General features: G+C 47.2%; 1 protein-coding gene across 2 annotated transcripts in view; it reads left to right on the forward strand.

Moving 5' to 3' along the window:
- LOC143357373 (uncharacterized) overlaps positions 1-16,966 on the forward strand; it is a 33,994-nt gene that overhangs the window by 1,245 nt on the left and 15,783 nt on the right. For both annotated transcript variants that reach the window (XM_076793814.1, XM_076793813.1), the window contains exons 2-3: positions 184-1,289; positions 2,219-2,835. In XM_076793814.1, coding sequence (XP_076649929.1) covers positions 2,549-2,835 — 287 coding nt within the window. In that variant the 5' untranslated portion in view covers positions 184-1,289; positions 2,219-2,548. The remainder of the gene's footprint in view (positions 1-183; positions 1,290-2,218; positions 2,836-16,966) is intronic.

The following is a 16,966-nucleotide window of genomic DNA, read 5'->3' on the forward strand; positions in this document are numbered from 1 at the left end:
ATAAAGGCCTTCTTTTCATATTTCCTTATGATGCAAATGGGTTAAGAATCCTCGGCGTAGGACAAAGAAAACTGCCGGTAGCAGAGTATACATAAGCTGCAGGAGCAAGGACAAAAAGAAAAGACAAAAATCTAGCGAAACGCGACAGCAAGCGTCGAGTAACCTCGTGTTCTCGGTTAACAGGTAAAATCGGGTTCCAGTATTCAAGGCCGGCGGTTTGAAGAGCACTCTGGTTAGGAACGTTGCGAGGAAGAAAGGAAAGCAAGGAGGGAAGGAAGAAAGGGCGGGAGCGTGCTGGCCCGTGGAAGGGCGAAAAGGGGGCTACCTGCGACCCTATTCCGCGCAAGCAAGGGCCGTTGATTGGTCAATGCCGGCTCGTACCTGCGTGGCGCGCGCATGGTATCGGGCCAGGTATGCGTCTATCCTTTCCCGCACATGCCCCTTCCTTGCAAAAGGACGAGGCTGCGGCGGCGGCGTGTCCGTTGGTGTTGGTTCCCGTTACGGCACTCTCCGGTCGTGGCTGGCGAAAGAGAGGTCGAGAGCCGTCGTGGAACTCGTCGGAGAAGCGGCGACCAGTGAAACAGCAGAGCCGAGTCGTCGGAATCGCGGAGTTGTCGGAGCCGCCGCGAGTGTTCCCGGGATCCAGCCAGTGTCTCGTTAACTCGGGCCGCGCGAAGTCGACGATTCCGTTGGCCGACGAGTAGAGTGCGTGCCGTCTGTCGTTCGCCGCGCATGGTCCGTCGAGAAGAACCACCCTGCTCTTTCTAATTGCTTTAATTACAAAGAGACCAGCCCGTGCGACGGGAGTGCGTGTCCCGGACCTGTTCCGAGTGCTGCTCTCCCTCTCTCTATCTATCCATCTTTCTTCGTCCCCGAGTCCTCCGTGGGATCGACGATCGCTCACGACGACGACAATGGCGGCGTGAATATCCTCGGCCTCGATTGGACTCGTCTCTCTCCCTCTCTCTCTCTCTCTCACTTCCCTGGCCAGGTGGGTTCACCCAGGTGAATCTCCTAAGGAAGACTAACTATATCCCGATAACGGTGTGATCTGTCGTCGTCGTTTACTGTCTCCTCCCCTTCCCCTTCTCCCACGGTGAACAACAAACAAATACCGTCGGTAACGCGCGTGCAACGGACTGACACACGGTCCGTTACCCTCTCCGGTCCGCTGTTACCACCCCGAGGAACGTGTACGTCGCACGACAACGTACTTCTAAGTTCACCGAGCAACACCGGAAAGTGTCCACCGTCGTGTTCTCGTCGAGAGACAACGGCGATCTTCAAAGGTAATCCCCGTGTTACCTAAACGTTTACGCGGAGCTCTCGCGGAGTGTTACGTGCCCGAGAAATCGCGGACGAGCCGATCTGCAATCAAGTAGAACGGAACCGACCGGCGGAATACCGGTGGACGCGCCAAGCCGCCGATGAATGGGTCACCGTTTCGAAATTCAGTAGACTAGCGTTATCGCCGTTAGTTGCGCAACTTTTTCGACACCTGCGATCGGAGATTTGTGAGATTCCCCTTTTGGAGAAACGTGGGTCAGGAGCGTCCGACTCGAGCTTAGGTAAACGACCCTTTCGAGCACCCTTTTGTGGGGAACTGATTGTCTACTGAGCCGATTGTGGGATATAAGACTGTTCTCACTTTGCTTAATACTAGATTTACTAGATTTAGAGATTCTACGGATGCGTTCACGGGGAATCAACAGATTTTGGGAGGCTAGAAATTCGGATTTAGATTTTTGTAAAGTAATGTAGTCGCTTTTAGTGCTCCGTAAAGTTAATAGGACCCTATTAGCCCTCTGCGTGGCTATGAAATAGAAATTTATGTTCCTCGGGATTATTTGTTAGACATTGTTGCTGCCCCCGGTATTGGACGTTCACAAGCTGTTAAAAATTGTTAACGCGACTCAGTCGGAATTCGATTTAGCCAGAGTGCTTTATCGACCTGTCCGTGCCACCATACCAGCGGCATTCTCGAGATAGCCGAACGAACGAAAACATTGATAAATCCCATTAAACGATAACGACTCTGCTCGTCCATTCGGCTAAGTCTTTCGGTAGCGTGAACCTCGTAAACACACGAGCGTTTCTATAAGAATCGGATTCGCTGATTCCTCAGGGGATGGTTTCACTTACCGCGAGGGTTAACATTTTCGCATTCGCGTCGCGTGTAAAACCGTTAATAACGAAGGACCTTCTCGGTGTTCTGCAGCGAAGGAGCGAAAGGCGCGAGCTCCGAAGAGAGAGACGAAGAGACACAGGCAGATAGAGAAAGGAGGAACGATAGCGCGAGATGAAAATCGGTGAGTCTCGGACGTAGTCGAATGAGCGGTAGCAAGAGAAGAGGGCTTGTCCGGATGGGAGTAGTTGCTGGAACGTCAATTCCTTCGGGCAGCTCGAGGTCGCGGCAGAAGAGGAAGAAGGAGAAGAAGGAGGTGGAGAAAGAGGATCGCGGAGAAGGACAAAGGCGGTGTGTTGTTGTTCGTCGAGGCGGGACCTGGAAAAATCGTTGGTTCAGTGGCCGCTACCACGGGGTGGTAGGATGGCGGCTACCACCGGGAGATACGGTGGCGGTATGGAGATGAGGCACTCGAGGAGCGAGGATCTCCTCGGCGTGATATCCGGCTCGCGTTCGCCGAGCCCCAGCGTGCCATTGACGAGCACCGCGTCCGAGGACGACCTGATCGCGGCCAGCGCTCTACACGAGGACACCAAACCCCCGTGTCCTTTGTTGTCCTCGAGGGTCGTCAGGCCGTCGGGTGTACCCGCGGATCGCATCGACCCCGAGGATTCCATCCGGGACATCGTCACCGAGAACGATCTTTACAGGTGAGTACACTTTGCTTATCACTCTACCCCATGCACAGAGATACTGAGGATCTACGTGTGCAAAACGATCAATACGTTCTTTCTTTGATAGAGTATTCGCTCATGGCTGGTCCCGCTGTACTTCGGCCGCTAAAGTATCGTGGAAAAGCAAATACGAACCGCTCGGAAACGAAACGTGGTTGAACGCGGGTTGGTTTTTCATATCACAATGCCCGGCCTGTTTGCCCCCTTCACTTCGCAGACGGAGAGTATGCGACTCAGCGTGCTTGTGCGCTTTACTCATAGTGATTTACTTACTCCCGAACACTTCACGCCGCGTTCCTTTGACTCGCGTTTTTACTTCCAGCGACGAACAATCCACTTTTATTCTGAAAAATTCTCCGTGATCGTATGATATTCCAGCCTGTTTACATGCGTATATTCCATTTCTTGAAAGACGGCAACCTTTGCACACGACTTTGTTTAGTTTTATGTACGTTTACGTTTCTTGTTCGTGCATATCGCGAGTACATTCCACTTCCTGAAAGACGGCAAACCTTTGCACACGACTTTGTTTAGTTTTGTGTACGTTTACGTTTCTCGTTCGTGCACGAAGAAACGAGATTTAGCAAAACAGAAGACGTTTCTCGTTGTTTCGTTGTGCTTCATATTTCGTTGCCCGTTGATTCTACAATTTCTTTCTCGATGCATTCGACGTAGCTGAAATGGACCTCGACCGAGGTTTCCAGAGCTTAATAAGGAAAAAGAAAAGTTAGCCGGCAAATGAATTTCTCGGGAAAATTTGAAAGAGCGGGATAGAACGGTTCGAAAAGTTACTCCGGCGTAAATCCTGCCCCAGTTTGTGATCCTCGCGCAGAAATGAAAGAAAGTGATGGGAAAGGTGTGGCGCTCCTCGGTGCCAGTATCCGAATGGTCGTCATTATATCATTCGCGTTTGAAAAGAAGCGAGCGTCGCCGCTCGTGTTCTCGTCAATGTTTTACCATTCCGCAGGGTCATTCTTTTTTTCTTTTCTTCTAACCGAAGAAACTGTGTCTTTCACCGTACTTTATAGCCGGTGTTACGTGCGCTTTTTCCGATTCTTTTTTTACCGTTTCGCGCGTCATCGTCGTCTCCTCTCCTGTCCTCGAGAGCGTGTCGATCTTTCGACTTGAACGTCGACGCGAGGCAGCTTTGCTTCTTGTTTGCGTCCGCGCATGATGTCACCGATTTTTATCGATTTTTCCAGCGGTCGACGTGACTCCGATCCGTCAAACCAGCGTCCAAATTTTAAGTCTTGCCAGCCCGTTATCTTCTCGGGTCAGCTCGCGCAACCGTGACCAGAATACACGGGCTCGCTTAGCGCTACACATTTTTCACATCGCCGCAAAGTAAAAATGTCGACGAGAATCTCGTTACAACCGGGAAACAGATTAACTCCGTTTAACTTCTTGCACTTGGCGATTATTTACGCAATGGTAGAAAATTTCATTGATACGGATTCAACGAAATCTTTTGTCCGTTTATCTCTAACATTTCATTTTGTTCGCGATACGCAATGATTTCAGCTTAATTTCCTCGGAAGACCGCGCAGAAGGCAGTTTTTTTGTCGAATATTTCCGAACCGATTTTGAGCGCAAGAATATTCTCGAAACGCCCGGTATAGCGGTCGAGCTAGTATTCTGAAAACTGTGAGAGCAAGAAGGGAAAGCGGCGTTGCGACTTAAAGGTCGCCATTGTTTCGTAACGTGTTAGCCGAGCGATTTTTCGATCGCAAGCGTGTCTACACCTACACAGAATTAATTAATGAAGAATGAAATCAGTCGAACGAAGATTTCTGTGCGATAGAACGTGGTTTGTATTATTACACAATGAGATAGAATCTGAACAGACTCGTACCGTAAATTTTGTACGCGTGACGAAGAAAATCGTGCACCAGTGTGAACAATTCTGTTTACGTTAATTCGAATGAAATCTCTACGGTCTTTAATCGCCTGTGAGCATGTTTATTTCCCACATGTAGGCCGGAATTTACTCATTTCTGAGACGAGTACGTAAAACAGTAAAAACACTGGGGGGAAAAGAGAATATTTTCGAACGGCTAAAATTACGGAGAAATTAATTGTTTTGTGAACTTCCCCGCGATCGAATTTTACCACGAAGATGCACGGTCTGCTCTCGAGGAAACCGTTTAGTAAGACGATTCACGATAGTCGGGACTTAAAATCGGGAGAAAAAGAGCGCGACGGAGCGATGGTACTATTCCCGAATAATTTACGAGCCGATGGGACTCCTTTCGAGGCTGATGTTGCAGATTTACAAGTGGTGCCACCGGAGATCCGGGATTCGAAATACCCGTGTTGACCGTAAATGCAGCCGGGAGACCAGTTACGTGGGTTTACGATGATTTCTCGTATTTTACGACAGACATAAAAGCACACGAGCGCTGACATTAGCTGTGTATCCTCGATCTAAATGCATCTACGCGCTCGATCGCATTTATTAGTCCGTTCGGCGGCAGGATGAAATCAATGTCTCCGCATTGCTTTTCACTTACCATTAATCGCGATCACCTAACGATCCTTCGCAATCCTCTCTAAGCAAGCTTGTATAATTTAATTCGATCCCTCCTATACGATTTCACGATTCAGAGTACATCTCGTTTAGAAAACGCGATCGATTTCAAGGTCTTCGGCAAGTCCAGAGATCTGTCGTACATCTTTTTGCGTGTATTGATTTTTATGGATCGCCAAGATTGGGTTAATGTCTTCCGATCCGATCAGGGTTATTTATGTTTCGAATAGCGTCGAGGTTCAGAGGATCTCGTGTCTGCATTTGCATCCTCGAGAAGTTTCACCGGAAGCGCCATGGCAATTCGGTTTCTCAACTGCGCGTCAAAATGTCCGTCAAAGTCGATGCGACGCCGATAAAAGATCTGCAATAAAAATTTTGCACCGATCACAACAGGTGTCGGGTTTCCTTCTGGCGACTCGTTATTATAGTCGGCGCGAAATGTAACACTCGGTGACACGTGCGACGCCCGAGATCATCCCGATGCGCAAAAACGCTGCAGCATGTTATTAAGGTGTTAGAGAACATATAAAAATTGGAAATTATACAAATTATACGGGGACGCACCAAATAACAATTATTATCAGTACGTCCCTCCGAATTTAATTACTGCTGTCCACTGAATTAAATGTTATAGAACAGATTATTGTCATTATCGATGCCACAGGGGAAATATAATGGAACTCGTTACAACTTAAAAAAACGATGAAAATACTAAACGAATTTAATTCTCTTAAAATGCATAATTTTTCTAATCTACCGATCTTTAAATCCCTCGAAATAAATGTTATAGCTAAATCGATCTTCGAACAAAAATAGACAGCAAACATTATGCATTTATCGCAGAAGCTAATAAATGCAATTTGGAACAACGAAAAAGCATGAAATTGAAGGATATCGATGATTTCGAGCGTAAGCGAAGACAATTAAAAAAAAAAAAAAAGAAATCCGTACGTAGCTCCCGCGTCCTACAAGTGATGTAGAACATTTATCTTTTGCATGAAGATCCGCAGTCTGATTATGAGTCTATAATTTCGAGGCTACCAAGTAGGATCCAGTTTACGAAGCGTTCCCAACTGGAAATCGAGCGACCGCCTTGCATTTTCATGGCGGTCTGATATAAATACCGGCGCGCGCTAATTATAATTCTAATTCGAACCGGAAGCACCGTAAAACTGTGTCCCGCCACGCACAATGGCCGCGTGGAAGAGAACTCGCCGTTTCCGACTCCATTCTTCCATTGTGCCGGCTTTGATTCAGACCAAGTAGTTGAATCATTGACGAGCTATTTTAACGACCGACATTTTACCAACAACGTTCCTGGTTCCCTTGAAACGCTTTAGGCCGTGTACACACGGCGTCGTTCATCGGATATCGATATCCACACCTGACGAAAATTTCACCTTGCGCGAAAACTTCGTTGCAACGCTTCTCCCTTAGGTACAAAGTCAAATTCCCTGAGATTTTAACAAAATCGGGAACGACGTTATTATTCCGTTGGGAATCGTCGGAAAAATTCACGTCTCTAATAATTAAAAAAAAAACTCTCGTTGTTCCTTCTTTAGAAATATGAAAACAATTTTCCTGGATGTTTTAACAAAATGGGGATAGACTGGGCATCTTTATGAAATAATTAGCGAAAACTGGCATCAACACTTTGGATTCCCAAATGGGTGAATTCTTTCGTTCACTTTCCGACGCGAAGAGATCTCTCGCGATGACCGATGATTTATAACGACTGCCTCGCATTTCTCTAATTTTCATAGCCCGCCTCCGAATGTTTCCTCGCGTCCACATAATCGCGAATGAACCCGGGCGAACGGGAACTAAACGCGAACTAGTTTCCCCGATCGCTGGCCCATCGAAACCAATCGTAATTCATACTTACTCGACTAATTAGCGAGTCCAGGAAACCGATCTCGATTTACGCGCGCATAAACGTATCCGTCCGGTCCTCGTAGCAGTAAACTTCCTCGCGATAGCTTGAGAAACGTTAACATTAATTCCGCGTTCTCTCGCTGTTCAGGTTGAACGGCAGAGCGGTTTCCGACGGGGTTTCGTAGGGTGTTATTAAATCGTTAGGGTATTAACATAAACAGTGCTCCCTCTCGGCAAACTTCTATTACGGACGAGGAGGCAGTCATTATGTACGTGCTCCGTACGCGATACGATGGTTTAATTAAATCTGGCAACTCTGTTACACCTGCTCGCGTTTGTAGTCGCTCCGAGCTATTTTCGTAAGAAAATTATCTTTTTTCCCCTGACGCGCGACGGTGCAACCATAAAGGAAAAGAGAAAAGACAGAACGTGTTAGAGACAGGAAGGAACGCGCGTTCAAGTTCGGCGCTGTAGAGGCGCCTCGAGGTTTCCCTGATAATCGTTATCTGTAATTAAAAGCAAAATCGAGGCGAGTTACTGTAACGAACGCCGCGGACTTGATTAATTGCATTGATTAAATTGCGCTTTAACCCGGACGCCGCGCCAGCTGGTTTAACATGCGATTCTACATCAGCTAACTTATTTTTATTTCCACTTGCTCCCGCCGATTTTTTCATTCTTTTTGCAAGTAACGCGAGAGTCGGGTGCATCCGAGCATGGACTTCCAATTTTTAGGAGACATCAAACTATTTTTACAATCTTTCTTAACGATTCCGTTTATTCAACTTCTTCATTCGTGAACTGTCCTCTGAATTATAAGAATTATGTATTACAACATTTTCTGAAGTGATTCGAGTGGTTTATATGTTACAGACGAATTTTTGAAGACGATGGTTTACTGATGCATTTATTTCTAAATTTGCAGATTAATGAACGACGAAAATTGCTAAAAATGTGAATGGAATACGCGCGTGGTATTTTGACAAGCTAACGAAGAGGAGTGACGATTGATGCAGCGTAAATCCAGCGTTAAGCCAACGTGCATCGCGTTGCGCCGAACGGAGAGCCGCTAGTAATTTCCTTTGAAGCTGATTTCATTGAGAACGCACACCGTGACGCACAGAACGTGCGTGTACACACACGATCATTCTCCGCGGAAGCCGCTCCTTCGTCATTAAAAATGGAACGCTCTTCGCTTTCCGTTTTTAAAGGCGCGCGCGCGCGCGCTCGCGCCGCCTCGGCTCGCGAATACTTTGTCAATGATTCAACGTCACCCTAAATCAAGCCGGGACGCTCACGCGAAAGCTATCCTAGCGGAAATCTGCGTGCAAAATTTCTGCGCCGCCGCACGGAACCGGTGCGAGAATTTGCTCTCCCGAGAATCAGCGTTCCGTGATTCACCCCCCCCCCTCTCTCTCTCTCTCTCTCTCCCTCTCGTGTACTACCTGTTCTCCTCATTTTCGTTATCCAATTATTCAGCATCGCGCCAATTATTATTGGATTTCTTTCGCGCATTCCCATTTTCATGGGTTCCATTAGTGAACGGTTTCATGTATTCGGTAAAAATCGAATAAAAATCCTGTTCGTTAACTCGTACGCGTCTGTACATCTGCCTTTTATCACATCTGCATTTAATACATCTGTTTTTTGTGTTATCATTACTTGTATTCGACGAGTATACCAGTTTTCTGGAAACTTTTATCGAGGCACGGTGTAGGTCAGCTTTAGCAATTTTTTTATGGAAAAACGAGCGGATGCGTCGGCTTCGAACTTGCTGGATAGATTCGTTAGTCTTTAGAGAATGCGACCAAATTTGTTGTATGTGGAAATTCTAATTTTACCCAGAGTTATGGTAGTTTGATCGGAGCGCTGTACGAAAGAGCTTGTGGTAGACTCTCCCCGCGTAACGCGATCAAGAGAAAATTATGAAAAATTTAAGAGAGAATTATGGAAAATCGTATTGTTTTGGAGGCTTTCCGAATCGTCTGGAATTCTCGGAACCCGGGCCAGACGAGCCGCGATTCTCGGATTTTCGCGTGTCACGGCTCGCGAAAGCTGAGAGGCGTGCCCGCGCATGAGACGCTGCTCATGCTCGCGGTCGGTTATTTCGAAAACACGCGGTTCTAAATAAAGCTGCGTCGCGACGGAGAGCCTCGGAGGGGCTTCCTTGTTCCGAGTGGAAAGGTTAAGGGAAGCAGAACTTGAGAAATCGGGGACGACTGTCCATCTGTGCCGCTGTGTTTCGCTTGAGGTCGAGCGTACACAATGGATGAAAGCCGGGACAGAGGAATAAATACGCCGGGACGTGCCAGAGACATTTCGGAGACGAAATATTTGATCATTGGCAAGGGCCATGCTTTGCCAATCCCTTGAAAGCTTCTTCGTCTGCTCGGAGTTTCGATGATAGCTTACTTGGTCCGTACAATAGTTACAGCAGAGAGCACGCGACTAGGACGTTTTTGGCAAATACCTAGCTGAGTGTGCTTGGGACCTTTTACAGTTTCGTTCATTAATTCCTTGCAATTGTTCGAAGTACTTGTTCTAGATATATTACGTTCTCTCTGTACAGTTCTCAATAGCAATTCTTTAAAGGCTCTTTCCATTCTTCAGTGATTATGTCGAGTAAAAGATACTCTAAAACCGTTAGCACTAATTGCAAGACGTGGGAACCAAATAGGAATTTATTCCGCTCTTCAATGGTATTATTAATTTCTAAGAAATGTACCGACACTCTGAAGTTCTTGTAATACTTTTGAAATCCGACCCATCCACAATGTGTAGGCTGCATGTCCCCAATTAAGACATTTAGGAAATACCGCATGAATAACTGCGGCTAAATTACTGAAACGATTACCCTATGTTCTGGTGTTATTAACGAAGGTATCGAGCGGATTAATTGAAAGGTGGACAATTGGATGCCACCAAAATTCAGCCGTTATCGATCGCAGTTGCCACAAAGGGTTATTTGTCGAGGGTCAATCGATCGAAACAGGACACAGGCCTTCAGGGTTGACCGGAGGAAGGGAGTTGTTCGAATGTCCCGCTATCTTTAGCTCGATTCTTTTCCGTGGGCTAGGCTGTTAGGCTAGCTCTTTAGTCGCACGAGTCAATGGTCACGCGTCGCGGAACACGTTGATTCGCCGATTCCGAACCGGTGGCCTGTGCCGGTGGCATTATATTCCTATTAAGTCCTCCTCGAAACAAAAAAAAACGTCGTTGTCGTCGTCGTCGTCTCTGTCGCCGATGGCCGCGAAATCCTCGGCGAGGGAACTGGGACAGGCTTACTTTCCTCTCGGGGAATTCCTCCTCTATCCTCTCGCAACAAAACGTTTTCGCGGCGAGCCGCAGCGAAGAAGAACAAAAAAAAAACGATCTATACTCGACGAAATAATCCCGGCGGGAGCGAAACGATCCACGGAATCGGAGCAGTAGGCTAAACGATCGAGCCGGTGAAACGGAGCAGCCTCTTCGACGCGTTTTATCGATCGACGCGGCTCGCTCGAGACACACCGCGCAAAAATAGTCGACGATCTTTTTCCTCTCCCGTGTTTGCACTCCGCTGCGTTTCTTCCGTAAATAAATTGAACTTTGCGCGATCCCGCTCCTCTCGAACGGCCATTTGTCGTCACGTTGGTCCCGTATTTTCAACCGACAGGGAGAGAGAGAGAGAGAGCTATCGACGTCCTGAGGCAGTTTGTTGCGAAAACCTGCGACATTTACAACGTTTAAATACTCTACCAGTACATGAATCGTTTACGCTCGCGCTGAAACCACGTTGAAAAACGTTTCTAAGAACTATTCAATTCCGCCTTCCATCGATCACAGAACTTCGACAAGCACAATTTCACTGAAAAATGGATTTTCCCGGTGCTCGACAGCCAAAGTTCCCTATAAAAATTTTGTAGAAGGTATCTACACATTGATACGAGAAGCAGCGAGCTTCAACGTAACTCCGGTCGCCATAAATATTTTACGGCGCCCATCTCCGCGTAAGGATGAAACGGGCGAACAGGTTGCCAGTAAATTCGCGAGAACGGTTTTCCTGCCGACCGAATTCGCCGCCTCGTGTCGGGGCAGCCCGTATCGAATCCCGATCGAGAAGAACGTGGTCTTGCCAAAAAGCCGAGGCTATTTCTGGGTCACCGGTGTTGCGCCCGTATACTTTTACCGTTTGATTGTGCGCATCAGAATTTTTCTGTGTATTCCGCTCGAACGGTTCCACCTTCCGCGAATACCGTACGCTTCGCAGTCCGAGATTGCAGATTTTCCATTTCGCGTCCGCGGCCGTGCAACTTGTAATTTCACAATTCGCGGACCGGTAATGGCGGACCTCGCGACGCGAACGAACGCGATCGGAGACGCGGACGATTACTGGAGAAAGGGACAGGCGTTTCGCGGTTGTTCCCTAACGCATTGTCCACCGGCGATTATTCTATTTTTGAAAGTCAACCAAGCAAAATTCTAATACCGAGCGTACTGCTGTCGGAGCGCTACAATCTCGTCGAATATCTTTGAAAATTGTTAGCGTAGATGGAGAAGAATTTTGCGAGTTGAATTGAACCGTTCGCACGATTTGACCCAGAAGTATTTTCAGCCGTGATTTATAAAAGATTTCTAGACAGTGGCCCAGAGACTCGGCTGCGGGAAAGTAAAAACGCATACCCGAAGACGAGACCAGGCCTGCTATCAAGTTTCTCGAGCAACGTTAATAACGATACACCGCGCTCGCACGTGTTCGCGATCCGGTATTTAATCCCGTCGGAGGAGGAACACGATGGAATTCATCGCGTTCGATAATTCGTACATTTTTCAAACACGAACTGTTCATCGACTGCCACGGCCGCCGCGGCCTGCTATTTTCAGACCGATTTATTTATTTATCCCACGCTAAATTCCAAACGCTTCCTCGCCGGGTAACAGTTCCCACTAATGTTCTTCTCGCCCGGTTTATTGAACGCGTTAATCACGATTTTCAATGTTTCACCTTATCTGCCAAACCCGCGGCGAATTTTCGACTCTCTACTGTTTCAAATTGCTCAATGAAAAATCGGCAGTGATAGGTTTCAGCGTTAATATCTTTATGGTTTGAAGAGTTTATAATTTTCCTCTGGCAGAAGAAGAGATTTTAACGTTCCAACTAGACTGTAAAACTGTGGATTATCTTTCACGCGTCGAGCCCATAACTCTTCATACCGGGGAACTGCACAAGCTGCATAAACGATTCAAAGGGGCCGCGTACAATGGCTCGTCGGAAGAATACGTTTCCTCGGATCTCGCTTTCGCTGGATGCTTCCTAGAGGCCCGGGGTCTCTCGGTGAATAAGCGTTTCCTCGTGAAAAGGGAAACGCGCGAGCAATAAATATTTTTGGCGACGCCGGTAAATCAGTCCTCCGGCCCGTCAACGGAGAAACTGCAAATAAATCGGTTCGACGATTCTTCCGAGCAGATACAACACCTGGTATGGCTGCGATTCCGTTCGTTGGCTGGTTTCGTTCGTTCGTTCGTTCGTTCGGCATTCAGTGGGCGTGCAAAGAGGATTTTCAGGCAACTTTCTAAGCCGGGTATATATCCCGGTGAAAGGGTTAATAACGCTGAACAACCGCAGCCGAAGGCGCGCGAACGACCGATCACAAAAGGGCTCGGCCCCTCCCCCCATCACCTCCCCCACACGCCCTCATCCATCTCATTACCGTTTGAAAAGATCGGTCGATGAACGAACACAAAAGAAAGCAAAGACTCGTTTCCATTTCTCGGCCCGTTTTCCAGCGTACTCGGTGTCCACGAAACCAACGAATCCCATGGTGTCCACACCCCGTATGACACACCCATCGACAACCTCAAACCACCAAATCCATTATCACTCATTTACCATAATTTACTTCCATTTAATAGAGACAACGCCGTCCGACTAATTTGAATTCTCTTTTCGCAGCGATACTTTCAAATTTAGGCATTCTTGCTGCTGCAACTATGCAAGCCGTGAACGATTCCGCAGACCCTCCCGAGTACAATGGTGTATGTTATTGTAACATTATGAACATTTAAACATTTTGAAAGAATTCTTAACGCGCGACCGTCGCGTCAATTTCATATGTTTCTCACAAGTCTTGCGTGGTTTTATTCGTGTTATCATCGGTTGAACGACGTTGTATCGGGGCGCTTAATTGCGGAAAATCCAAGCGTTATGGCTGATAAAAATGACTATCCGTTGTTGACCTAACGGTCGTTGTCGGAGCAATAAAAGGAGGCGCACCCGAGGGTTTCGTTCGCGCTAGATTTTTCATGTCACATGCTGCGAATGCGCATCGAAATGCGCACGTGAGTAGTCACGAATGGCAAAGCGTAGCTTTCTAATGTCCATTTCTTTCGCCGAGTGTTTCTTTTGTTAGCGATCCTAACGGTTAACCCCCCTCCCCCCTCCATCGTACAGTTAAATATTCATCGATGCGTGTGCATCGAAAAATTCATCTTTCCAACGGGACGCTGCATCGAGCATACGAAATCTGATTAGAAAACTGCGAGACGTGACGGGGAAGGGCGGTAGCAGCGATCGTTATAACGAATCTACTTGACCTTTAGGTTTATACGTGTCATTGATCAGGAATATTGCATGCATTTTTCACGGACGTTGATTAGACAACGAGCGTAGAAACAGTTTCACGGATTGTCTGCCATAGACGCCGTTGCTCGTGAACGCGCCTTTCATTGTTCCTTACGAAACGCGTTAATTAAAGTTCCCGCGACCTTTAGCTAAGAGACTGCATTGTTGTCTTCGATATTTTCGTTACTGTGCCGCATGAAAACTGATAATGAACGTGATTCCATTGACCGTATAACGGCGCCGGGCCTTGAAGAAGCTTCGTCGTTTCAGAAGGAAGTCACGTTCACGGCGAAGAATGTTCGGCAGCGGGAGTTGTTTTATTGCCGACTTTCGTTTCGGGTGCACCTTGAATATCTGATTCGCTTAATCACCTCTTTAGCGCGCCTTATTAAGGCGCGATGGACGTGCGGATGAGTAAAGGATCGAATCATTCGGCTACCTTGAATCATCAATCAACCGTTGGCGGTCAACAAAGAATCTTAGCGGACCACCAACAAGGTTTAGGGCCCACTACAAATCTTAGGGTATAGGGGAAAGATATTGGGGCCGATAGAAAGTTTTAGGGCCTAGGAAAATGGTGTTAGGGTCTGCCAATAAATTTGAGGGTCTGTGAGGAAGACGTTGGGTCGTGCAATTAAATTTTATGGTCCTGGAAAAAATATTCCAGCCTGCCAAAATATTTTTGGACCTAGGAAAATAGGATTAACCTAATCCAAGGAGTAATGAAGACAGCTCGGTGACGTGGGAGTGCAGAAGGATATAATTCGATGCTTATCCAATCTTTTTAATGAAAATTTGGCTCGACTCGAGTCCCGTTAACATGTATAAATGATAAATTACAGGATGCCAAGCTGTGAACGGGGACTCGTGAAACAAATTTATGAAACATTAACGCGCGTGCAAACGCGCAACCTGAAAGTAACGCAATAGTTTTATTTGTCCGATGAGGCGCGTGTGGAAAACCCGTTTCCACGCTGACAACATTTTCTATCGCGTGATTAATAACGGGTCACGTGTAACACGGACGGAGGAGCGTTCCCCGTCGGTTGTTAAATATTTTCCGCTGCTCTGATCCGGAGGAAGAGATAACGTCGCGACATAGGTTCGATCTTCCGCGCCTACTTTCGTTCGAGGATGCAAATCCTTGCAATGAGGTCAGCGTGGTCGGAATGAGAGCTTCGGAACGTTTGCTGTGCTTCGAGGAAATAAGACGCGAGGCACTTATCCGTCCACCGAGCACGAAACTACCATGATTAAAAATTCTTGACTAGTTTGATAAATTACAAGTGGGTACACAATTAGTATTTATTATCAGATCTATAAAGTCAGTCAATTCTGCGATTGCTCAATTTCCCTAAGCAGAGAAAGGATATCTTTTATCAATATTTTAGTTATCGCAATTCTTCCGTCTCTTAATGTTTACAATTTTTATCGGTTTCTCCTGAAGCAACGTCCAACTCTGAATTTTTACAACTAGTCAAAATCTTTGTTTAAATCTAACCCAGAAATTCTTTACAGCAAGAATTTTCACCAGATCAAAGATCTGGTTTTCGTAAACAAATTCGAAGCCGTCCGAACGATGACTTAAACTCCCCCTAATTTTTCGAGTTTCAAAGAAATCCCCGACACCGATCGCGGGGAAAATCACCCTACCCTAGTGACACCCCCGAAAGCAGCAGGGACGCTACCCCATGACCCAGTTGGCTCATCCCACAAAAGATGGATCGCCGTTCAAAATCAGAACTAGTCCACATCCGATCGATGAATCATGCTCGTCCGCTTTCGAGGCGGACTCGATCGGGGCCATCTTGAATTTGAATAAAGTTTCGCGATCGGATCCGGAGCAGCGGACACGCTCGATCGACACGGTCGAGGTGTGCAACCGTCCGGATCGAAGAATCCAGGGACATTTTGTCAAAAACGACCAACTTTCTCGCATCAATCTGCTGCTGCAGCTATGCGCTTCTGCGCATCAATCTCAAAACTGAAAAGACATCATTCCGAACATTAATCTTACTCCAAACATTAATATCGGTTTCTTTACAATCTTTTCCCTATTGCCAAAAATGAGCTAGGTACAAAATAAAAATGCTGACCCATAAAACTTTTACTCGCTTACACGGACAGTTTTCCAGTAAGATCCGCAGTCTAACTATTATCAAAAGGGACAATTCTTAAAGCCCGATGCACTCCAGCCCTGGCCAATTCATGAACGATATTTTCAAAGTGGTTTTTTCGTCCTCGTTGTCCGGTTCCTTTTATACAAAAGTTACATAAAAACGTGAATAAATATGTTCGATCGGAGCTATCGATTTCAAGCGTCTCGCAGTGAGCCGGATCCGTCACCTTGGCGATCGCGCTAGAATTACATCGATCGGACAGGTTCTTCTGACGTCGGATGCTGGGAAACCGAGTCCGGGAGGGTGTGCCGGGACTTGTCGGGCCCCGAAGCCGGGGCATAGTCGTCCGGAAGCCTTTCGAGGGATCGACTCGTGGATCTCGAGGCAACTCGCGCGCGTCTTTCGGATCGTGAAAGCGAAAGTTCCGAGAGCCGGAGAACGGGCCCCGCGTCGAGTCGTGCGAGTCTGAGAGACTGAGAGACGGCTACGAACCGTTCGAGGAGAGAAAAAGAGCAGGAGAGAGGAAGTTTCGGGGACTCGTGGGCCCCGAGGAGAACGTCCGGCCCCGGAGAAATCGACCAGAGAGAGGATCCGAGCGGAGAACACATCGAGGAGCTGGCCACCATGACCGAAAGGTCGGCACGTTGCTTTTTAAGCTGGTTATGCCTCGCTTGAATTCCATTCCGTGGGACCAACCGGCGTTTCCGGTTTCCAAACGAGAGATTACGATCCTGGGACTTGCGCGAGAGCTGGATCCTAGGCAAATGACTTTTCGGGATTGTTCTTCCCGCTGCCGGCGATTTTCGAGATCCTGCCCTGTGTATGCTAATTCGCGTTGTTGCAAGCGGGGCAACAGTGCTCGTGACACTATCTTGCGAAATTTATCTTCTGTCGTCGAACTGGATGTCCGTAAAATGCAATCGTTTTCCCCGATTTTCTACAGTGCCGTTAATTTTCTGGTTAATTCACCGGTTCTCTTGTTGT

The sequence above is a fragment of the Halictus rubicundus genome, chromosome 9, assembly GCF_050948215.1.
Source record: "Halictus rubicundus isolate RS-2024b chromosome 9, iyHalRubi1_principal, whole genome shotgun sequence".
In the NCBI taxonomy this organism is placed as follows: domain Eukaryota; kingdom Metazoa; phylum Arthropoda; class Insecta; order Hymenoptera; family Halictidae; genus Halictus; species Halictus rubicundus.